Below are 24,955 nucleotides of genomic sequence, written 5' to 3' on the forward strand. Positions count from 1 at the left end.
CCCTTGGCAAATGAAGAAAATCGATATTTCTAGCACAGAGAGCCGCCTCGTTCAATTTTCATTTCCAAGCCTTTCCTCCCAGACTAATCTAAGAAACTAATAATCTCCGTCGATCACCGTCATAATAATAATGGAAGCGAAAAATTGCTCAGGGAGAATGAGAAGGGCCTAATCCAACAGAAAACACTGCCCTCAACACCGAAAAAGAGGGCAACAAGCTTTAAATGGACATCCTCATCCCCGTCCTTACGCAGTACCTCAATGCAATCATGCTAGATTTCTAACAGTCCAGATCTTCGAATGAGAAAAGGGAAATTTCTGTGCAATCAATTGCCCAGAAGAGTCGTTCTTACCCAGCAAGATCACTAAAAGTTTCCAACCGACTCTCGTTGAATGCTCTGGGCCTCTCCTTGACCTTGGAGGATAGATGGTAAAGGCGCAGTGATCTTAATTACCTGCAATAGAAGTCAATACACAACTGTCTTGTCATGATAAGTGGGAAAAGCAAACCAACGAGAGGTGTGAGCTTTCTTAAAATTCAAAGCAAACTTCAGTTAGGATGCATATTATGTGGGCAGTGTGATTTCGGTCCTTTACACAATCTCATCCATGCAACCGATGCAACAAGTACTTTCTTTATGCTAAGGGTAGGCCATTGTCGATATGTAGTAGCTTCAAATTCCACTCACTAATAAATCAAAACGTGTTGAATATTCATGTCGAGTGGAAAAATCAATCCCAAGCTTACAATTCACGTCAGGAGCTAAGCAAAACATGTTACTTAACCTAAGAATGATATCTTGAGACAAAAAGGGGCAAAAAAAAACACACACACACACACACAACAACAACAACAACAACAACATGAGAATGATAGCTTGACCGCCATCTATGCTGTATCTTGACAGCTAAGGCTTGGTCCCGCTCTTACCTCATCTGTAACTGGGTGTGAGAGAAGCAGTTGATGTGCGTGCAAGAAATAGCCACAGTCCCCTGGAACTGCGTGTTGAGGCCTACAATACCCACTAAGCAAAGCCAAAATATAGAGCATGGTAAGATAGCGCTCTAAATAATTAATCAAGTTATAGCACAGGGTAAATCAAGTGCATGCTAAACCGGTTAGGCAGTCCTCTTATCTTTTCATTTTCAATGAAGGGTAAGGAGGCATGATGCATGCTCGCAAAATCTTCTCCAGTCCACTCCTTTTAAAAATGGATCACATTTGCAATAATAAGTGATTATAGCGATTGCATAAATTCACCGAGACATCGATTATTAAATTCAGGTTCTGGGTCCCAATTTGCATTGAACATTGAAATAACGAATAAGTCAAATCACTGACAACATTTGAAATTAGCATGAACACTCAAAGATTAGAGGTTCCACAGAATATTTTTCACTTTCACTAAAATTTTTCAAAGAGTACTTGGAAACATGCTTGGCATATGGCTCTTAAGCGAGACAACTTGGGTTTTCACAAATTTTGTCCTTATAGTTAAAGAAAAATAAAACATCATATCACTTTCGTGGAATTTGTACTTTTAACAGTTATTTTCCAGTTTTCAAGAAAATTGTTTTTTTTTGTAAAAATGTTTCAAGAAAATTGTTTGTTTTCTTAAACTTTGAAAAAAGTCATTTCTAACCAGTTTCTGTATTCACTAAGCACAATCTTAATGTTTTCTAACCAGTTTACCTTCTTGTTTCTAAATTTACACAAACTGTGACCAGAAGAAGAGAGATCACATTGCCACATTATTCATCACTGTAGAGGCCTTACAAAACTGCCAAGAATTCATTATCGACTATTAATCCAAAAGACATCTCCATACCCATCCTGTGCAAAACCTTCATCCACAGATTGAGAATCAAAGCATCCTGGTTTCCCACCACTGACATAAAGAGGGTCACCTGATAAAGGACATCAAACCAACTAAACATCAGAAACTATATATAGAATGCATGAGATGAATTCATATTAAAACAAAAGAGGAAGATAGACAAAACTTTGACACTTACAAAAAGGAAAACTAAATCACAATTTAAGAAATAATCCAAATCAGTTTGCATGTAAGTCCATCAGTCTTATCTTTTGTTGATCTTAAATAAAGTTTTCACCTATTAAAGTTCAGGGGAAAGGAAGTGAAGTCCAGAATTTTCACAAATTGAGTATACGCCTTTTGTCTGCAACACTCCACTTTACAAATTTGGTCTATCCAATTTCCCGCTACTTAATTCTTTGCATCAAAAGGAAAAAAGTAAATACAAATCATCAACCAAATCAAACTAATTTCCTGCCACAAGTTTTTTTACTTAGTCATCTGCTATAGTTGAAATTAAGTTCATCCCATTACTTTTTGAGTGACTCCCACAAATTGCATCATCATATTCTATATCTTGATGATCTTAACAAGCAAATTAACCCCTGCTTAACACATTTGCCCTTCTAACAAGATATTTAATAACCCCTCCCCTCCCTATTGATGAGATGCTGCTTCTTTGTCTTACTTTAACACACATTGTCTCAACGTTTATTGCTTTCATGAGACTAGCTATATTGCACATCATCTGTGAGAAATTATATCAACATCAGTTAAAAACCTTAATTTGTAAGATGCCTTCATCATAACTGAGCTTCTCACCCCTTGAGTGATCTTGACTAAGAACATGCTGCCATTGTTCAGTTTAGGCTAGATCACAGATCTCCTGTACTATTGTTGCATCAGGAAGGACACCAACAACATATCTGTTGGGATGGAAAAATACTTCTCAAGAAGCAACTTCATAGCACTGAATATGTTTATATCGATTTATGCAATGACATACCCTTTTATCCTCTTGCAGTATTATATCATTTCTTCTCTACGAACAACTCACAATCCATCACAGTCCTAACTTCAATAAACATATCCAGAATTCTTCTGAAAATATATAACACAACATAGATTGCACTGACAAATACATATCGATGAAAATAATAAACAAAAGGTGAATGTTTACCTAACAAGGGATGCCCTATAAATGAGAGATGAATACGTATTTGATGTGGACGACCAGACTGGATCTCAACCTGTTAGAGTCCAACGGAAATGAATGAACTTGGGCATAAATACATGTAAACTATGAACATTCTATAGTGTATGATACTTTGTCCAAAATAAGCTGCTTGCATGTGGAAATGTGCAGTTCCCCACAGCTAGTATGGACAATGATTGATAAAGTGCATATCATAACATATTGAAAAGATAGGCCCTGCTCTAAAGCTTATGATTGGGCATGCTTAAGTGGGTAGAGGCTCCGTTTATATTGCGGAAAATGAACGATTTAAACAACATTTTCCTAATAGTCGCTTATATCGCTTATAAAAGTAAATGAAGGAAAAATATTTTCATTGTCCATGAAAATGTTTGACCAAAAATTGTTGTCGAAAATGAAAACATTTTCCATTAACTAATTATTTCGAGTGATGTGAGTGATCATTTTGAGGAAAATATTTTCCAAATTGCTCATTTTCCACGAAACAAACAAAGCCTTAAAGTGCCATCACTTTCAAGGACCTTTTCCATTAGATTTCACCAGTGCGACATGTGCAGATTACCTGAACCAAAGAGCAATTTCCCTGCACATTTCTCTCAAGAACCTTAACTTTGCTCAGAGCTGGCTTACCTGGTTGTAACAGTTAAAAGCTGTGTGAGACAGTGATGAATAAATCCCAATTGCAAGAGAACACATTAAAGCAACCAGAAAATCAGCGGACATTGAGTGGAGAATTACTAGAAAAATGCGGTCCCCTTGAGGTCATGGTGTTGCAAAATGATAAAACTCATTAAAAAGCATAGTACTGTTTCGGCAATATCATTGAACCTGAGGGGGAAGCAACATAAAGCCCTTTAGCAACACCAGGATACTTTATTACTCCAATTGGCTCAGTAATAATAACCTGCATAGAAGAAAAAGAAGAGCCAATATTTTAAAGGTTCAAAGAAAACATAGAAAGTAAGAGAAAGAAATCAGCACAAAGATGACCAATGCCTTATTCACTTTGGTGGTTTCAAATGAGATAAGTAGATCCAGACAATAACTAATAACATAACAAAAATCAAGCTTCGCTCTTGAAAGGGGACAGAAGAAATAAATGAATAATCAGCCAGAGAAGAAGACAAGACAAAATGATGCTAAGCACTCGAAGGAATAAACTAGCAAAACTATATTAACAATGGAGAAACTGATGAGGTTCCAAATCAACTGTTTATACAAATACTTCGAGAAATGCAATCTGTTGCTATAATGGAACATTGATTTATATCATTGCTATAATAGAATATTGTTTTGTATCGTAGTATTTGATTGTATATATAATAGTGGAACATGATCCATTGCAAGAACTAGGGATTTACCAAGTGAGTTTCTATTATGATAAATTTGTATAGAAATAAATCAATTGACCACAAATCCTAAGCATGAACTGGAAACCCACCTCTAAATTGGGCTACCATTGCAGGAAATTGGTTTGTTATGGTCAGGCCTGACCACAAAATAAGGCTTGATGAGTCGCTCAAAATGAATATGGTTAAGTAGAATACCCAACACAAACATCAGAAGAGAGCTTGCATATCTGCTGCATCTCGGCAAAGTGCTAGAAGCCCAATACGCCTGGATTTCTTATTCTTAAATTCCTAATCCTTCGGTACTTCTCTACTTCTACCTCTTTGAAGCTGACCCATGCAACTATGGGCCTATGCTCAGGGCTTGTCATCTTAGGCTTTCGTTGCTTTTACTAACCTTACCTCATGTTTCCCTCTGGTCTCCCCATCTCATCTCAAGAAAATGCTTTGCATACATAGTTGGCAATTCCTGACTTAGCGGTTCGTGTTACTCAACCATCTACCATTCCCTCTTTAACTTTCACAGCTAAATATCACCTCAGTGTCTAAGAGACTTAAGGAATGTTAATAGCAAAAGCAATAATAAACTTTTTGCTTTCCTGCCAAAATTTAAAATATTATCCAAATTTCGAAAGATTCTGAAAATATTATGTGTATCTACGCATCAAAATTTGTACCATGTGAAAGGTCTGAGGTGTTACGGCCTAAGGGGAGAAAAAACACATCTGTTGCAAGATTTGGATTAAGCAAAAAGCAACAAGTAAAGGCCTACCCAAACATGCCCTTAGTTTTGCAAACTTCATGCACCTATCCTCTTTATTCATTCAGAACAAAAAAAAAAAAAAAAAAAAAAAATAGAGAGATCTGGATGAAAATGAAGATTCATAAGTTCATAACAGCTCCCCAAAGACAATGTATGGGCTGATGAACCAGCAAAGTTCAAGGACGCAATCTCCAAATTAGTCAAATATAGCATTCTGCATCCTAAACTTGTGCAAAATCTATAATGTAATCAGTTTACAGAATAATTATCAACATTTCCACTCACAATGAGAAAACTTCTACATCTTCTTTTACTAGACCATCCAGGGGTGCACCATGTTTTAAGTGCAATTCTTTGTATGATATATGGAATTTAGCCTCTCCACATAGCAATTTCCTTCTGACCTTATTTCCATGCCAATGTACTTCAGTTCTGTTGTTCTTAGGGATCAACTATAGAATCATATAATGGAACATGAATGAAGCAATTTCATGAGAGAGAGAGAGAGAGAGAGAGAGAGATCAAATAGATTATACACATTAAAATAACAATTCTCAGGTAGTTTTGCAGGGGTTATCTACCTTGTGTGAGAAGCAGTCTTCCCATGAAAAATGAAGTAAAAACATGAGTAATTTTTCACAAATAAAGGCCTTAATCGCATGCTTTTTTGTGCTAATAGCATATCAATCCAAAGCAACAGCACAAATCAAAGTAGCAGGTTCAGACTCATTGAAATAAAGTTAAAGAATGGAAGAACAATAAAGTAATGCAGTAGCATTACCTCATCCTCATCAACTAGTCCATTTACTAGTGCACGATATATCTTTGAAATTTTCCTGACTGAACTGGGCTCCTTAGTGGTATTTCTACATCAAAAGAATTGCAGCTTGGTCAACAAAGCATTTTATTGGGAATAACAATTACCAGGGAATATCTGCTGCTCCCATTCAACACAAAAAATGAGTCAAAAAGAAGATCATCAATCAAGAGATTCCTCTGAACCTTTTCCCTCCAACGAGAGATGTTCCATCCGCAAAATAGATCGAAAGGCGAGACTTTGCAATCTTTGTCTTGGCACAAAGCAGTATGCCTGTGACCATCAGAATATTTCTTCACTAATCATTGACTTTCCATGATTTAGAAGCAACATGATAAAGATAACAAGTATGGGAAACATTCAGTTAAATCTCTTTTGTGATCATCTCTTTTGTGATCATCACTCCCATCTCCAGTGACGGCCTTGACTTTAGTGGATACTTATTTGCACCCACATGCTTCTCATCTCATGTTTATTAGCAGCCAAGAGACTAACCTGATGTGCCCCTACCAAGCCGATGAACAGGTACAGGTTGTGGTTCTTGTGATGATAGTAAAGTGCTCTGCTTGCTATCTTGCCATTGGAGCTGTGACAAGACAGTTCTCTGTTGAAAAAGTCCTCCAGGTAAAACTTGCAGCCCAGAGGGCTTGTTGAGAGCAATCTACACAAAGAGGTTCCAAAGAAAGTTGATAATGAGAATCATGCAATAAAACTATGAATAGCGACTGTATAGACTCCAAAACAGGAAAATCTCTAGTCCTCAAAGCAGATTATCCAAAGTCCTGCTGTTTGTGTGGTTCCCCACAACACACCCCAGCCTGAATGTGTCAGTAGCACCATCCTGTGCAGTAGTGGTCCTTTCTAAAGTTCATTCCTGTGTCATTCATGCTATATTCATGCATAAATTTGCTTTATAAATGCATTGATGTTTCATAATAAGGAGATGTAAACAAGATCTGCTCAGTCTTAAGACGGGTCTAACATCTAGGACGTATTATGTCCACAATAATCAGGCACCTAGGCAGCTTATTTATGTCCTAAAAAAATTCTCAATTAGACATTCCCATCATAACTAAGCACGAACTTCAGCATTCAAATGCAATTACCATATTATCATCTTCATAGAGGATTCCAAGAAAGTAAGGCGCGTCGGGCTCTTTCCAAGGAAGTCTATGGTAGACTACTTCTAATCCTGCACTGGAAAGTGCAAAGAAAACAAAAGAGAAGGAAAATTACAAATGATGGATGTTATGTCCATTTAACTAACCATAGTAAAAAAAAAAAAAAAAAACACAAATAAGCATGACTATTCACCAATAAAAGACACCTTACGCTTTCGTTTGGGTCCGTAACAACTCTACCATCGATTTTAATCTGTAAAAGCAAACCAACAAGCACTTTAAAGGACTCACAATCGCCAACATTATGACACGTCACCAAACTAGATAGATAACCAACTGAAGTTCGGTTCTTTTGCAGAAGAGGCACCTGTCCATTTTGAATTCGCTGCAACCAACTGCATCATGATAAGCAAAACACTCAGCATATGGATACCAATTGCCAATACATTTATGGAAGAGAAAACACAAGCAGAAAAAGAACCAGACTCTCTAGTCCTTGCAATCCAAAGAAGTAGGGGTGATCAGTTCCAGGGCAGGTAGGTTCCCAATTCCGGTTCCCAGTTTTCAGAACCTAGAACCTACCCCGTTTGTTTGGTCTTGTTTCAGGGTCTATCCGGAAACCCATTTTTTTCCCCTCATTTTTTTTTTTTAAACAAAGACAAATAGCAATTATAGTAAAATAATACGAGCAGCCAAATGTCATCTATACAAAATAAATAGAAATACAAAGTAATAAGGAAGTTAAGCATTTTCTTTACCAAAAAAAAAAGGAAGTTAAGCATTTTTAAGAATATTAAATCATCTTCTTCTAAACTCATAAAATAGGTTCTAACTGGTTCCCGGGTTGGTGAGTGGATACGTTCAACACATAGAACGCAGAACCTACCTGCCTAGCACCGGTTCCAAAAATTTGGAACCAGAACCTGGACCGGTTGCACAGCCCTCCGAGGAAGGACAATTCCCATCAAAACTGCAACTTTTCACTCCCCACCGTGTCCACCAACTCAAACCACAACTCATCGAATCACGAATGCCACAAGGCTTCTCTCTGCTCTGCAACGCGATCCTACATTAACGTTAACGCGCGGTTTTCGTCCGCAATAACGAACCCTAACACGCTTTTTCTCCGACATCGCACGCTTGAAACGAGCGCGACCAGGAGATGGCGATCAAACGGATTAGACGGCACTCGAGTTAAAAATCAAAATTGGACGCACCCTTGGACTGGAGCCGAATTTCCGTATTTGCTCGAATAGAACTGGATGAGCGTCGTCTCTGCAAAGAACACATGCTTGAGTTCAGAACAAGTTCAGATTCCGAAGACGAAGACGGCGCGCGATGAGAGAGAGAGAGAGAGAGGGAGGCGACCGTGATCGGAAGACGGAACGACGTCCTTGTAGAAGATCCCGTCGTTGAGCTCCGGCCACGGAACTCCGAATCCGCGTGGGGCGGCGGTCGTCATCTCCCCCCCCGAGCGCCGGGACTCTCCTCCTCGACCGGCGTTCGAATTCAACGGGTATCGATCGGAAGGAGTCTCGTCGACCGAATCGTCGATCGAATGCGGGTCCAATCACCTTGCCCTCGCGTTTGTTGTTTAGATGGGGTTCGGTTTTTCCACCATCTCGTGAATATATATCCTTATTAAGATAACCTCCACCTTTAACTAACTCTATGCGAGCCTTGCAAATGACAAAGCTAATAATTTGAAGAATATATTTTTTAAAATGATCGCTTATATAATTTATAAAAATAAAAAATTAAGTAATATTTTTATATTTAAAAAAATATTTAATATAAATTATTATCGATTAAAAATATTTTCAATTCACTAATTATTTTAAAAAAATATAAATAATTATTTTTAAGAAGGTATTTTCTAAATGATTCATTTTCCATAAAATAAATATAAGAGAATTGATGGATATCATTCTTTCATTTTTTATTTACATTCTCTATTGTCCTAATCTACATCAGGCTTTTCTAGGAGATAATAAGGTATCAATTAGCACAGTGAACAATACATAATGTACAGACCTTTTCATACCTTTCTCGGGCGAACGTTGATGTGATATTTTTTAAATATTTTTTGAATTTTCGAATTCTTTTTTATATGATTTTCTTAATTTCTTTTATTCTTTCCCCTTTGTCTTCTTCCTTGTTTTGTCTTTTTTTCCCTGCACCTTCTTCTTCAACCTCGCGCCTTCCTTCTTCCCCGAATCTCTCTATTCCTTCTGCAACTTAACGGAACCAGAATTATTGGCGACGAATCAACCTCTATATGCGTCGTATCCAGCATACACATCTCCACCGAACCAACACCAACCGACGGTCACCAACTCCGGACGCTTACTCTGGCGATCGCAACAATCAACGGAAAATCTCCACACGAGATTAATTTCTCCCATGCTTGGCTTTCTAGCAAGCATATATAATCACCAGTAAACTACAAATCACAGAGACGAACTGACTGGGGTGGCCTTGAACCACATGGCACGCTGGTGAAGGGGAAGATTTCCGGCGGAGAGGAGGATTTACGGCCGAGGACTGAACCCGAGAGAACGTTCTTCGTGGCGGCCGCACTGAGAGTGGTGAGAGATGGGAAGAAGGATGGAGATGGTCGAGGTGGCTTGGTCGAGTCTGTCTGAGGAGAAGGAGCGAAGCTCCCAGAAAAAGAAAAGCCCCGGCTCTCTTTCTTTCCTTTCGCCTCTCCCCTTCTCCCTCTGAAATCTCTCTTCCTCAAAGCGTTCCTCTCTCTCCCCCTTGCGATATGGTTTCAGCCAAGAAAGAAAAGATGCCCCACCCGTCTCTGTGTGAGGAGAGCTTCCAAAGAACCCCAGAACGTTTTGATCCAGCCCTCTGCGATTCCCCTTTTGCTTTCCTTCAGTGAGCGCTCCCTGTATTTCCTTCAAGCTTTCCCTCTTCTGTGAAAGTTCCAGGCGGTGCAAGCAAGAAGAATGTTCTACTCTCACCAGCTTCTGACCCACAAAGGTCTTCTCGGCCAAATATCATCATCCTCTCGTTTGTCTCCGGTTTCTCTCAGCAAGCAACCTCTCTCTCTCTCTCTCTCCAATGGCCGGCCAGGGGAAGGAGAAGATGGAAAAAAAAATAAAAATTCAAAATTCAAAAATTCAAAAAAACATTTAAAAATTCGAAAATAAAATAATATATATATTTAAAAATGTCATGTTAGCATTCGCCGGACGGCCAGCGTGCACGTTAGTGCCGGCTAACTAATTTTGATCAAATGGACCGAATTGACATAATTGTAAAATATTTAGAACTAAATTAATAAAAAAAAAGTTTATGATTGAATTGACACAATTGCAATAGGTCTAGGACTTTTTTGGTAATTCTTCCCTTCTCCAAATCTAACTTAGGCACCCCACGTCGATTAGATTGTTTGCAAAATTGCGGTGACACTTTCGGAGATACGATTAATATTACATTGTTACTTTTTAGCATGATGTGCTTAATTTCAGAATATCTATATATTATATGTTTCAGGGTAATGTTCTCATCTGTTTACACCGTAACATAGGTTCCACATAATTTCACCCTTTCTTGGGGTTCGCAACGAAGATTAATCCTTCTAGGCATCGACTCGGGTTCTTGATTTAATCTATTGAAAGGATGCTCAAGCAAGAAGTTGAATTATGACGCATCTTCAATTACAGTACAGGGAGGGATGATATTCTGAAGAATGTCTTTCTTCAAAGATGTAAAAGAAAAACCAATCTATGTTACAACCCCTGATATGTACATGGAATGGATTAGGTAGTTCACCTATTAACTCACTCACCGCGGTTGCTCCTCACTCATCAGGATGGAGTTGCTCCGGCAATTATCTAGGTATGTCAGGTGGAAAGAGCACCAAGTTAGCGAGCAAAAACATAGACAATGATTCCGAAATAATAACCAGGTTTAGAGTAACATACACAAATTAATAGCACTTGGAAACTCAAGAATGCATTACATAGAAAAGGCATGGAAAAATGTCTTTAGTTTCCCTACCTATAACTCTGACCGCTCACAAGCAGTTTCAGCTTAAAAGCAATAGTACCTTCTCAACTTTCGGATATATCAATAAACGAAGTATTGTTAACAAGCGTGAATCATCTTCTTTGAACAAAAGTTTAAGAAGAAAACGGTAAAATTGAGTGTTAATTCCCCCTTCTAAGATAAAGTTCACGAACGAATTTCACTTGTTCCACATCAGCATCTTACATATCGAACTTGAGGCTAATGTTCTGGTTTGCATGTTTCAATCAAACTCTTGCTCTAATTAGAACCTTAAAAGAAACTATTTTTGGAATGCAGGACTCTCCTCATGAACTTTACCCGACACCGGATGGAGCATATATTTAGGGAGGCAAATCAGTGCGCTGACTCTATGCCCAAGAAGGGTGGATGCTGTGGGAACACCCTCAAATAGTTGCTGAACCATCTGCAGAGATTTTGAAGCTTTTGGAACTTCATTGTCGGAGCTGTAGCTTTCCTAGGACAGCTAGGATTTCCTAATTTAGGCTGCTAATGTTTTAGGAGCTCATCCTCCATCGGTGTACTGATAACAAAATGAATAATAGTCTTCCAACATATTTTTGGCTCAAATGTGCGCCAAGAGAGAGATGAGAATATTCGCATATTAAGCCCAAGCATTACAATAAGAAACAGGCTCGTGCTTTTTCCCCTATGCGTTTAACTTACCATTTTGTCAGGACAAAATGAGCAAAGATAAGCAAAATCTTAGTTTAATCATCGTCTTTCAACAGGGCAGTTAAGCACAGTATGAAAACCTACCCAGAAGTTGGTTCGCCAGTTGATTTCTTGTATTCTGGCTTCAGCTCGTAGGTTCCTTGATTGGGCCCCTTGTTATTGTAGACACATAGGTCCTTTAGGATGTCTTTCAAAAATTGCTGCAGTGAGAGAACAAGGCATCAACTACAAAAATGTTTGGATCCAAGAGTCACACAAAATAGGTTCATCAGGATTTAGGAAGTTCAGTATCACTTCTTGCTTCCGTAAAGTAGCTATAATTCTTTAGAGCAAAAATAACAATGCGAGAGCTTGCAATAAGTCAATCCGTCAAACTCTCTTCCAGTGGGAAGTATAAAGCCTGAAAGGTAGGATGATGCCCTAGTAGTTTTGAAGACAAAACCCTATTGCTAAACATGACCTGCTGAAACAGTGTAAACCCAAAACTAATGTCATACATGATTGGAGTGCATACACAGCGTCATTGATTGTACCTTAAAATTGAGCATTGAAGCCTCAACTGAAGAGATTTAAGACAAGTATGGACTGATTAAACCAGGCCTTTATTGATGCCTCAATGAGCAATTAATAGAAAACAGCTTGCCGTGTAGCATATGTATGGTCAACTGATATAATTGCAGGACTACATACGAGATATCTACCATCAAGCACGGCATTCAGTATGACTGACAAAAGTTCCTGACATGGTTCATCTTTGTATGAAGAACATAGATATCTAATCGCACCTCCCAGCATTCACCCAGCATACAAACTAATACTGAGATAATTTAGAGCTTAGGATGAAGGAGCTACATACTTCAGGTTGGTCAGTTTCTTGGATCAATTGTCTTAAAGTCCAATTTGGTTGCCTTTCAAAGAGCTTAAACATGATCTCCTCCATCTCTCCACGATCTCTTCTTGTTCTTTTCGTTTCCGGCACCTTAGTTGGCACTTTCTTCTTCTCCTATTTCACAAAGGTCCTCATATGTCATGACAGATAAGCAGTGGCAAAGGAGCATTCTCAGAGAATGGCAAGTAAATAAAAGATCCAAAGCGGACACAAAGCAGGCAAAAGAATCAACCACTAGCAAACAAGTCTAGAAGCCAGGGACCCACCATCACTGCCATAGGCCTCATAAGAGAGCCAGTATCATGGTCAATCACCTAAATTAAGGGAGAGAAAAGTTTGGTAAATAATGGAGCATCTTTGTATCACACTGAAAGGACAGTGGGACAAGATGAAGAAACCTGTATCTGTCTAGCTCTGTTCATACACTTGGTTGTTCGTTCACGACAGAGTTTTCCGTAAGATTCAATGTTCTCACCATGGGGCCTCATATCAAATTTATGCAGGATCTTTCCCTCCACAGAGATTTTTCCTAAGCACAAACCATAAATTTTCAGCAGGGATTGCTAGAGTAAGAGTCTGCAGCCAAATTCAGATTGTCCTTCAAAATAGCAGTATAGAAACGTCTATAAGAACTACTGTTTTTCACCAGAAAACACCAAGATACTAGTATACAACAACTTGAATTGATCAACATAATGCAGTTTTCTGAGAATTGTTAAAGAAAATAAAAATTGAAGCACATGTTAGAGAAGGGTCTGAGACCTCAGCAGTCAGAACCATCATATGAAAGAATTCGAAATTCAACTGAGGTTGTAATTTAACAACAAAGTCACTGATGCCAACTTGATCTTAGAGAAAGATTATTTTTATGAGTACCTTGAGAAGACTCTGAAAAAACAGACATCGGGATAAAGTCTTTAGACATCTCCATGGAGTATCGCCTTGGTATGTTTCCAGATTCAGTGGAAGCCAATTCCATCATAAACTGAGGTCATTTCACCAAATGTATAAATGCAACAGCACAAGACTGGAGATTAAACTGCAAGCCATGCTCATCAAAACATAATCCACGTCTATTTCTTTAAAAAACTAAATATGAAGTTTTGTAATAAATATTAAGCAGATTGAAACAAAATTATATATGTGTTGATGAGGAAGATATAGAAAAAGTAGCTGAAGCATCAAAGCCAGAGCCGAGAGAATATTATAGAAGATGTAGCCAAGCTATAATACACTGAAAACAAATTAAAATTTTACTCCTCTGACTAGGAATCGTTGGTCTATGTGTCTCCATCCATAGGGATGGATGAAGGGTGCATCTAAGCACTTCCATAAGGTCTTGTAGTTCTCCTGATATGGTATTATCAATTCAAAACGTTATCTTTCTTTAGCAGATTCAATCATGTGGCCACGTATACTGTCGAAAGTGCTATAGTCATTTTCCACTCGATGAAAGAAATGCAAAACTTGAAAGCATTCAATGACATGTCATTCACCGTATGCTATATATGGTACACAAATTGGCAGTTAGCGTGCCGGCCAGAAATTATATCAGAAGAGTCCAAAGTTACGCAAATCTATCTGTGAGGTTTATTTTCCTTGGGACCCCTGCAACCTAGAAATATAAAAATTTACCCTTAGCATTAGTAATGAGTCTCCACCTTATCTATAGCGGCTTTTGGGCAAAGAGGAGAAGTATGTCCCCGGTCAACAGGTCCCATATTGACATGTTTCGGGGGGCTTACTCTTAACTATTCATGCCAAAATTTACTTTTTAAGTAAAGGTAAGGTTTATACCAAAAGAAGTAAATGTAGAAAAGAAAGGGAAAACTGCTATAATGCCGAAAGTAAACCCTTTTACAGAAATAGAAAACTCCACTAAGGGCAAAGTTTAGGACACTATTTTGATCAGATGCTGGTGAAGTTGACATGATCACATCATGGCTGATTGAGCAGAGAAAACGGTCATAAATTGTAGATAAACGAATGCAACACACATGTGCGGAAACATGTGAAATCATATGTCAAGCGGCAGTCTCGAACACCTCAGAGCGAAAGCACACCGGAGACCTTGAATCGAAATTCCAGCGACGCAAATCAGAATGCGAAGCAGAGGACAACCACAAATCACAAACTCAACGCAATACAAAAACCAAATTCATATGAACGACGAACTAAAAAATGCTAATCAAGGCCAGAAGCCTATAACAATACCACAAACCAAATCCGCTCGACAACTCCACAGAAATATACATGTGAAAATGCAGGACACAAACGCGACGAGCTCACGCAATGCAACTCTACCGCAAAACCGGCATGCCCTAGACGATAACGCAACGAGGAGGGACTATAAATAAAATTCCAAACCGCAAGCCTCACAAACTACAACGACAACGGACCGCGACACGCTCGGCACATACTTCGAAACGCACATACCTCGGAGTTGTCTTCGCCGCCGTGAAGAAGATCGACGGAGAAGATGACCTTGGCGACGGGGAAGGAGGGCGCGGCGCCGTCGCCGCCTCCTTCGAACGCGGGCGGACTCGCCACGGACAGGGACCGGGAGACGACGGGCGGGCATTTCATGAGCCATATCGATCTCTCCGCTCTGCTCGTGTCGACGAACCCGCTGCAGCCGTAGCTAGCGTTCGCATTGTCGCCGGTGGAGGTGGTGGCGGCGGCGGTTTTGGTTCCGCCGCCGGGGCCGTCGTCGCCGGCGGTGCCGTTGCTTCCTTTGTTGTCCATGGTTCGAGAGGGAGTGAAAAGCCGGTGGAAAGCTAGAGAGAGAGAGAGAGAGAGAGAGAGAGACAACGGTTTTTCAGATATTCTCTCCAACAGACTTGACACCTCAGGGCCCCGTTCATTAAAAAAAAAAAAAAAAAAAAACTTATGCTTCGAATTTTTTTCATTTAAAAGAATCCATAATTTTAAATTTGATTTTAAATTTATCCCGAACTTTTTTTTTATCTAAAATAAATCATAAAGTTTAATTCTTATTTCACATTTGCCTCCATTAGCCCTCAGTCCAAAAAATACCATTTAGTTATCCTCTAATTTTCATTTAAAATATATTTTTCACACCGCATCACTAATATGGATTTGTTATCAATGTGGAAATATCATGTCAAATAACTAATGACAATTATTGAGCGGACCTTTAATGAGGAATATTTAAGATTAGATTGACAGCTTGTGATTTTTTTTAGACAAAAAAGGAATGTAATGAATTTGAGACTAAAATTACAGTTGATGATTTTTTTAGATAAAAAAAGAAGTTTCGAATAGATTTGGGATCGGACCAAATCTAAAAGAAGTTTCGAATAGATTTGGGATCGGACCAAAAGTGATGATCTTTTTAGACAAATAATGTTTAAGGCAAAATTAAGAATGGATAAAGCTATGGATTTTTTAGGAAATTAGGCCTAACACCGACAGGCATGGGAAGTTTGTAAATTTTCAAACACCAATGAAGCTTGACGTCTTACGTTATAACGCTGTAGTTCGGCCGTTCAAGTGGTCACACAAGCATTTTCTCACGCGCTGTCACGAGGAGCGTAGTGAGCATCGGTCGCCGAAGTGGGCCGCGCTTGATCTGCTTCTCTCAATTAGAGTGTAACGAGCCAAATTCAAAGCAATATTCATACGGCTGTCAACGCTATCCAAATACCACAAACACTGGCCAAGAATATGTATTGAGAAGTTGAGTAGGAGTATTGCATAATTTGATCTCCAGCTTAAATGTTGCAATCAAGTAATTTTGATATACTTGAATGGCACACGCTGAGGCACATCAAGATATCGTCTGGTTAAATCAAAATTACAGAATAAATGAAGAGCAGTAATCGCATAATTACATGACTCGTCGTTGCTTAATTCGGCTTGGTCTGTACTGCAATCTTTGTAGCAAAAATGGAGATGCAGAAATGACACAAAAAAGGGTAGCTCCACAGGCCCTTCAAGAGCTAAGAACCAGGATTTACACGGAGACCGGATCGGACTCACTGCCACCGACAGAATTCTGCTTCCTCTCTGCCTGAAGTGAGCGGCACAAAGATTCTAGCTTCTCTTTCTGATTCTTCAGTTTCTCCATTTGTTTCTTCGAGCGCTCCCGCTGATCAGAGAAAAGAAGATTTTTATTTTTAATATACCACCTAATTAAGGAAAAAAATGACAATATGTCTCCTAATTTCTCGTGCATCCTATGAGGTCATGTCATAACTCACAAGTTTGAAACTAAGCTAAGCGCTAGCCTTGTCATGACGAATTAAAAGAGAAAGAAAAGCACTTTGGCTAAATATGAGCGCCAACAATCTCCTGCAACTGCTGTTAGGCCTTCTAAATGCTCATCAGAAGCCCACAAGAACATCTGTCAAAGTATGATCCCCCAGGATGAGACGTGGGGTGACTTTCCAGTTAACTGACAGAAAAACCACCATGTTCTAAAGGCAGCAGATCCTAAACACATGAACACTCAGACTGACATGCACATCAAGCAGCTAAAGACATCCCCCCTATTTTCCTATGTAAGTCCTTCCTAGGTCCTATGAAAGCTCAAATGCAAGAGATTAGGCAATTAAGAGAGAACATGGACCAGTAGCCTGGCTTGAGCAACCAAAGCTGTAAATTAGGCTTTGCCTCTATATTTTAGGGCAAGATTATTTCCATAACTTAAAGAACAGGGAAAAAAATAATCTACATGGCTTTACATGTTGATCTTTGTATGTTTTACAAGATCTCAAGTACTCGACGTATCAAGTTCACTTTCAAATGTTACAGCAAACAAATAAAAGAAAAATCCAAGAACAAAGGTCGCACGAGCACACCATTAAGTTTGCAATAAGCCATCATTACTCCTGAAGAATGAAGCAAGAAAAGGAAAAAGAAATGTAACAGATGTAACACTTACCTCATCGACAAGTTCTATAAGTGTAATATCTGATTTCTGACACTTGTCCTTCAGGAATGCATTTTCCTTCTTGAGATCCTTTATTGATTTTGCCATCTGATTTTGTGGTGCAGATTGAAAAATAATAATGATCAAGTCGAAGTAGTAGATATGCTGATCTGTTACATAGGAAATAAAAGATTACCATTAGTAGGTGTCATATAACTCATACCTTCTCAATCTCATGCTTAAATGTTTCAAAGACTTCGTTGCTCTTTGACAATGCATCCTGCACAATTGAAACAGATTTGAAGACCCAAATTAGTTTATTTTGTGATGGATAGCATTAATACAAATATATCCTTCAAGAGTGGAAGGAGATAGAAAGTGGAAGGTAATTTTCTTAGAATGTATCTGTTCCCTTCACTGGATCCAGCAGATAAATTAGAGGCAGAGCACCCATGAACAAAAGGAAGGTGCAAATCAAGCAAGGATCCATAAAAAAGTGTCCACTGCCAGATAGTTTAGGTACCTCACCAGTTGGAACTTTAGGTAAGAAGTACTATTTTTGTCCCTTTTCCTTTCCCTTTCCTATTGTGGTATAAGACAATGCCCAGTGGCTCCAAGGAAGCACGTTTTTGCGGTGCTTAATTTGTCTAGAAAAGGTAGCCCATAGTTTAGCTGCTAGTTTCATGCGGTTGATAAGGAGTGATGTTGCTTGTTCCCTTGTGCTGGGATATATGTTGAGTTGTTTGTTGTCTTTGCTTGACAGCTGATATAAGTACTTGTTTCATAAGATAGGAGTTGGGTTGCTAGAGGTTTGTCTTATGGAGTTGCATGAGAAGTTACTTGGCTTGTAGTGGGGTTTGCCTCCCATTAATTCAGCAGCAATGAGAATGCTTAAACTTACCACAAGAGAAAAAAAGCAGCCATAGTTGGCCAACAATTCTCACATTTCCCAAAAGAAGTAGGTTAACACTTGATAGTATCATTGCATCAATCTCAAATATAATTTCTACAAATTTGGCTAGTATGAAATTAACCTAGTTAAAACAAGGATAAAGTAACAGCAAAGGTGCCTCATAAGAACAATGCTAAGATCCACCTGAAGATTGCAGCAACAGAAACCTACAGTGGACATTATTTCACATATAACAAATTAATTGAACAGTGAGGATCAGTGCAATCCAAGTCAGACAACAGAATGAACTCTAGCATCCAACCATGCCTTACACAAACAGTCCAAGTCATATGAATACCATCCAATGTAGAAGTTCCTTGCTTCAGGCACTTCCCTATGGCAAAATAATTGCCATTAGGTAAAGACACCTTGACTCATGTGACTACAAGTATTGGGAAACAAGTGATAGAGGTAACCTGGAATTGTTGAAATTTCTCTCCGTCTGCTGTCAACTGTAACCGCAAGTTTTTCTCCGTTTCTAGTAGCTGTGATACTTGTTCAGCATATACTTTCATTTGGGACTGTTCCTGAATCACTTTCTCCTCATGCTGCTTAATTTTCAAATCAGCAATCTGGAGTTCTAGACTTTTCTGCTTTAACTGCATATTCAAGTTTCAGGCGACAGAATTTGAGCAAAGTCCTTCAGAAATGGAGACTGCAAACTCTGAAATCAATCAATCTTAAAGAACTTTACCTCCTGTTCATGATGTTGTTCAGAAAGCACATACTGCTCAGCTAGCTGCTTCAACTTAAGTTTTAACCTGAACCCAAATAATTTCATAGACAGCTAAATGCATCAGATAGAATGCCGATAAAGAAGCTAGGAAACAATAATCCAAAACAAGCACTTTCCTTAATAAAAGAATCTAAATATTCATGCACCAGTGCACCTTTGTGCCCGGGAGAAACAAGCCCCCGCAGGAGTGGGGGGAGAGGGAGGGAGGGAGAGAGAGGTGGCCAGGCAGACAGCTACAAACCCAACTTTAACAATTGCATTCTTCAGCCCATGCTTACATACAGGTGCTCTCGCTATGGCAACCACGAACATCATTTCATAGATGATACTATATACGCCCAACAATAATCAGGTACATGAATTGTAAATCCTATCAAGGAAAAGACATTCCACATAAAAGTGAAACTTCCTTAGATTATCCCACATAAATGCTCCTAGAATAGGGAACTCCATAATTTTTTTGAGAATATCAAAATATTATGCATCCAGCAACATCCTTTAGTTACATATTTTTGCTAAACATCATATTTGAGGATTGAAGTGCTGTATTTCTTATGCATGTGTTAGACAGGTGGTAGACATGCGCCATTATATAATAGCGAGAACAGACAACTAAAGAACATTTTTTAACACAACAGTGCAAGTAAAAGTCTTACATCTCATTTTCCTTAAGCTGAGAAAGGCATTCATCCTTCTGCTGTTCTAATTTATTGCTCACCTCCTGAAGAAAGCACATTTAAATTAAAACAAGCACGGGAATGCAGCCATCTCTCACAGAGCACAAGAGACAAGAGTAACTTATTTATTATTTAACTCCAACTGAGAGGCTTAACTAAGCAATATTAAAGCGAGAAAAAAAACACATTAATCTTGAAATTCTTTTTCTTTGTTTGAACGTTCCTTGCATAGAAATGTGGCATGACAGGAAAAACCAAAAAAGTAATGAACCTTGATGGCATCTTGAAACTTGGCTGACAAATCTAATCTCAAATTTTGTCCCTCAGTTGATACCCGTTTGCATTCATCCTGCAAATCCATATGTAAGGCATCAAATTCTCCATGAAAGCCACATTCTAGTACTATAATGGACATCTCACGTCATAACAAACAATATCCTGTACAAAAAAAGAAACTGCTCAAGACAGAAACCACGAAAGAAAATTTAATAAGAGCACCATTTGTAACCTTCTCATTTTTTAAATCTTACTTTCTATGACCACTTAAAACTTTTTTAAATAAGAGGAAGATTCTTTGCTGATGCATTTTAGAAGAGTAAAGTAACTTAGTGGTGTATAGTAAATTCTTTCAAATAACTTTTGAAGAACAATCCATTAAATATCTAATCAATGATGATCAAGTGCTGATGAGCAAAGTCAACCGAATGTAGCTGGATAGTCTTAGGGCAGTCAACATTTACAAAGAAAAAGAAAATCAGAGAGAGAGAGAGAGAGAGAGAGAGCAATTGGAGCAGATTGTGAAGGAAAAGTACCATCAACATTTTGTTTTGACGTTGCAACTCCCGACACAGTGACTCAAGCCTGTCTCGAACTGCAATTGCTGTGACAGTTGTAGATGTGAATACTATATCTATACCTTAGGACCACAGATGCTGAACATATAAAGGTAACTAATGGAAAAGAAATTGGATGTGTGCTAATGTATATGATTTGTGCAACAATGTCAACATTCAAAGGAAAAAGGGGGGAAATAAAAATAGCATTACAAAATGTAAATGTAGAAGAGAGAGATTCACCAGACAATCTCATTTCATGCAACAACTAAGATTTTAACTATGCATGTAGGCTTGCACCAATATTTCCTTATTGGAAGAGAAGAGAGGCGAAGGTAACTATGTATTAAAAGTCAAAGCCAATGATTAGATATCTAGGCTTAAAATAACCCCCCCCAAAAAAAAAAAAAAAAAAAAAAGAAAAAAAAACTGTTACAAAAACAACTTATGCACTATTACAGCTACGTTCCACTTTAAACTTGCCATAAACTTTAATGTTTAGTAAAATATATTTTAAATCAAAGTTGGGTGAGGCAGCTTTAAAGTAACTGCAACCAAAAGGTGTTTGAGAGACACCTATATAAGCTGCAACACCCCTATTCACAGTTGAAGCTACTGCGGAGAAGCTTATGAACAACCTCCACGTAATTCAGCTGGATTCTCAAGTAAAGTTCACGTTGTTGTGCTTGGAAGTTTAAAAGGAAACAAAGAACAAAGTTCATCATGTCATGTCGTGTTTTACAGTCACTACCATAGAGCTAGCAACACCCAATTTAGAGAAGCAAGTACTCTTTTATCACGGTACATTTTTTAAAAGAAAAAAGAAAAGAAAAAGATACAACATTTCACTTTTTTTTAATATGTTTTATCCTGACTTGGGAACAGGAAGTTCATCATAGAACCTGGTGTTGATTTAACAAGCCTTCACTTAGCTAACAGCTGAACCTAGAAAAGATAAGTCCTATGACCCCTAACCATCCTCATCAATCAATAAGAGAAATTCTAAGAGAGAGAACTCCACGTCACAACAATCACTATTCTTGAGTAATAGTAACATGACCTAATCTGTGTACGTGAACCATAGTGCTCTATTTTAGGAGATGAACTGCTAAATTGTATAAAGAGGAAATCTTCATTCTCCGACAATTCATAATGCTAAAACAATGTCTTCACGGGAGGACAGAGTTAAACTCCGCCATAATTATCAGGCACCTCAAATTATGGCAAGAAAAACTTGTAAACTTCAAAAGCCATCATGCTCTGCAAACTCACAACATTATTTGACACTGAAGTCCCAATGAAGGCAAATTTTAACATTGAAAAGCAGTTTACATTTGCCACAAAATGATCACATATGTAAATAATGTTATTTTAATTGATGCCAAATAAAGAACTAATTCAACCAACAAATGACAGTCGCTAAAAAGTGCAGGAGAAGTGTGAACCTACCAGCGTCTCGTTCAGCAAGAACTTGTTGATATTTCAGAGTGAACTGTAAAAACTCCTTTTCTGACTTAAAACTACGCTTGGCATTCTTTTTTGCTTCAGATGTTTCCTGAGAAAGTAGAATGGCCCAACTTATTAAACTAGATTGTCTCAAGGATCACACAATAATAGGAATTAGGAATTATTAGATGTTCTCAGAATAGCCGATCATCTTGCTTGGCCATGCATCAACGCATGTCTGCTTTATAGATAAAAGCCAAACGTCTGTGACATACCAAACGAATATGCCCGATTTAGAAAAAAGCATAGCCAAGCAAGATGACGGGCTATTCTAAGAACATGTAATAAGTTCCAGATTGACAATTTTTAATGCAAGTGTTAATAGACAAACGCTGAAATGTCACGGATGTACCATACCAGCCCTGCTACTTACTTGCTTCCTGTTTTTCAAAGAATCATCTCCATCTGGCAAAGATTTTTCCTTAGCGTGAGTTGGCTGCATGACCAACTTATCTTCGGCAGCTGCAATGAAAGAAGCCCCATAAGTGGAATCAAAAAGATAAAACGAAACGTTTTATATAATCAAGCTTCCAAATACTGCCAAAGCAAAGTGCTAAGCATCAAAATCCATAAAGTGTAGAAGACCTAAATAACAAGTGGACAAAAGCAAAGAGAATAATGTGAAGGATAATAGTCTTGACTTCAGGTAAAGATATTTACATTGGTCTGAACTTTGAAATTTCTCCTGAGCTTGTTCTTTTACCTCGCAGGATCCAGAAACCTCTGAAGAATCCTCAGGAGCAGAACCACCCGATCCTGGCGTCAAGGGTGAGCCTAAATTCTTCTCGACGTGTCCACCATCATCCAAATCCACTAATTCGTGCGCTAACCCATCCAAACGATTCCCGCTACCGATCCTAAAATCACCCAGCGGCTTCTCTTCCTCGTTATTAGGAGTCGCGGGGCAAAGAGGCTCGGCGGTGCCATCAACGAAACCGTCCGGCAGAGCATCCACCTCAGGGAGCTGATTTGCAGCCGGGTTCTCCATTTCACGCGCTGGAACAAGACGAAAACTTATCTCAGCTAAAGAAACCACAAGCATTCATACATGGCAGACTAGGATTATCCACAGGTTCACTCCTAAAAGAATCGAAAAAAGGCGAGAACGTTCGGTCCGTGCTTCGGAAACGGCAGCAACACTTTCCAAACCGAGAAATTACAAAACTTTCTCGGACCCAACCAAAGAAACAGTCCTAGCAAAACGTTCGAGCCACCGCAAAAAGCCTCTAAACGAAGGAAATCTCAAAACGCGGAACATATCCGCATCCCTCTCCCCCGGCGCCAAACACATTCATCCACAAAACTCGCGAACGCCGAGCAAGAGGTCGAGGCAGGGCGGGAACCGGAGCTCGCCCGATCTACCGGCCGGACGATCGGATCCCTAGGTTTAAGGAAAAACCGACAGCGCCGGCGCGTCGCCGATCCGTTCCGTTTCGCCGCGACGAATGCGGAAGCCGCCCGAGCAAGCGATGTAGAAGACCGGAAAACGCGCCGAGGAGGAGGCGGCGGCGGAGGAGGAAAGGAGGAGCTGCGGAAGAAGGCGTTACCGTGAGGATTTCGGCGACGGGATTGCGAGGGGAGGCCGAAGAAGGAAATCGGAATTCGCGGCGAGACGAGAAAAAATGCGACGGAGGCAGGCCGAATGCAGGGCGCGTTTTTTGCCTTCGCTTCTTGGGGCGGTAATCGAATGCGGAGAGACGGAGGAGAGTGACGTCACTGTGTTAAGCCCGACTGTAGAGGTGATGTAATAATGATGAATGACGGGGACTAGGGATACGGCGGGAGGGGATATATCTCTTTCTTTTTTTTTTTTTTTTTTTTTTAATCATTGTGAAAAAATGACCTGAATGACCTGAGAACTTTAAATATCCTATTTAAAATTTTCATTTATTTAATATAATTCATAAATTAAAGCATAATATATAATATCATTTTCAAATTTTTTTTATATGCTCAATTTAATCTATGAAATATATCAAAATATTTAATATCATCCTTTCATGAATTTAATTTTAGGGACAACTTTTAAACATTTTTATGTAGTTTAGGGATTAAATTGAATGTGTATTAAAATTCATAAATTATATTGAATAATTTGAATATTCAGGAATCGTAATTGTATATTAAATTAAAGTTCATTAATCACGTTAAATAATTATTCCTTCATTGTTCATCTTTTTAAATCCTTTTTTGTTTTTCCATTATCAAAAGAAAAATAAGGTATTAAATAGAAGGACGTTCCAACCGATGAAAGTGGGTCCCAACTGCATCCGTACGCGAAATTTTAGCACCATAAGAGGAGATTGACGCTATTTACGCCGTTAGAATGTGTCCTTTTTACGTTAAATGGCCAAATTACTTTTCAATACCAAATTTTGGTTCAACGTCTATCATTGACATCACTCACCCTCCCTAGAAATTAATCTTATGGATTCATACATCACAGTTCTCATGCGATTTAATAAAAATTAAAACATGTCTTCAATTGTGAATATGATGTGTTTCCAAGTTTAAAAAAACCATTTCCAATTTCGAGTAATGAATTCACTAATTTGTTGAAGATGATAATGTTGTTGATTTGGGTTGTTAGAATTTCTTTTGTCTAAAAGTGACCTTGATGGAAGTTTGAATTCAATGACAACTTCTTCGCATTCAAATTTATATTCATCAAG

General features: G+C 38.6%; 3 protein-coding genes across 8 annotated transcripts; all 3 read right to left on the reverse strand.

The window, feature by feature from the left end:
* Positions 1–26: 26 nt before the first annotated feature.
* On the reverse strand, positions 27–8,812 carry LOC104454200 (RNA pseudouridine synthase 5). Of its 6 annotated transcripts, none has more exons than XM_039316614.1 (15): positions 8,452–8,799; positions 8,301–8,358; positions 7,970–8,149; positions 7,451–7,478; positions 7,290–7,336; positions 7,069–7,159; positions 6,458–6,623; positions 6,148–6,235; positions 5,927–6,011; positions 3,862–3,937; positions 3,596–3,663; positions 2,998–3,067; positions 1,830–1,908; positions 932–1,025; positions 27–455 (listed from the first exon to the last, which is right to left on the reverse strand). In XM_039316614.1, the coding sequence occupies exons 1-15, from the start codon at positions 8,543–8,545 to the stop codon at positions 366–368; spliced, it is 1,314 nt and encodes a 437-aa protein (XP_039172548.1). In that variant the 5' UTR covers positions 8,546–8,799; the 3' UTR covers positions 27–365. The 6 variants fall into 6 exon arrangements, 3 of the variants coding, with proteins under 3 accessions (XP_039172548.1, XP_010067287.2, XP_010067288.2); XR_005552828.1 differs by lacking the exon at positions 27–455 and adding an exon at positions 2,640–2,703 and having other exon boundaries at positions 967–1,025; positions 8,452–8,809; XR_005552827.1 differs by lacking the exon at positions 27–455 and adding an exon at positions 2,640–2,743 and having other exon boundaries at positions 967–1,025; positions 8,452–8,809.
* A 1,905-nt stretch (positions 8,813–10,717) lies between these two features.
* On the reverse strand, positions 10,718–15,470 carry LOC104454199 (general transcription factor IIF subunit 2). The gene is made up of 7 exons (XM_010068983.3): positions 15,122–15,470; positions 13,562–13,670; positions 13,084–13,214; positions 12,952–12,999; positions 12,653–12,799; positions 11,881–11,996; positions 10,718–10,928 (listed from the first exon to the last, which is right to left on the reverse strand). The coding sequence occupies exons 1-7, from the start codon at positions 15,428–15,430 to the stop codon at positions 10,925–10,927; spliced, it is 864 nt and encodes a 287-aa protein (XP_010067285.1). The 5' UTR covers positions 15,431–15,470; the 3' UTR covers positions 10,718–10,924.
* An 879-nt stretch (positions 15,471–16,349) lies between these two features.
* On the reverse strand, positions 16,350–24,005 carry LOC104454197 (beta-taxilin). The gene is made up of 12 exons (XM_010068979.3): positions 23,831–24,005; positions 22,944–23,279; positions 22,657–22,745; positions 22,227–22,332; positions 20,757–20,824; positions 20,216–20,293; positions 19,924–19,988; positions 19,226–19,292; positions 18,948–19,130; positions 17,803–17,859; positions 17,592–17,687; positions 16,350–16,796 (listed from the first exon to the last, which is right to left on the reverse strand). The coding sequence occupies exons 2-12, from the start codon at positions 23,269–23,271 to the stop codon at positions 16,662–16,664; spliced, it is 1,272 nt and encodes a 423-aa protein (XP_010067281.1). The 5' UTR covers positions 23,272–23,279; positions 23,831–24,005; the 3' UTR covers positions 16,350–16,661.
* Positions 24,006–24,955: the final 950 nt, after the last annotated feature.

Source organism: Eucalyptus grandis, chromosome 7 (assembly GCF_016545825.1).
Source record: "Eucalyptus grandis isolate ANBG69807.140 chromosome 7, ASM1654582v1, whole genome shotgun sequence".
Taxonomy (NCBI): Eukaryota; Viridiplantae; Streptophyta; class Magnoliopsida; order Myrtales; family Myrtaceae; genus Eucalyptus; species Eucalyptus grandis.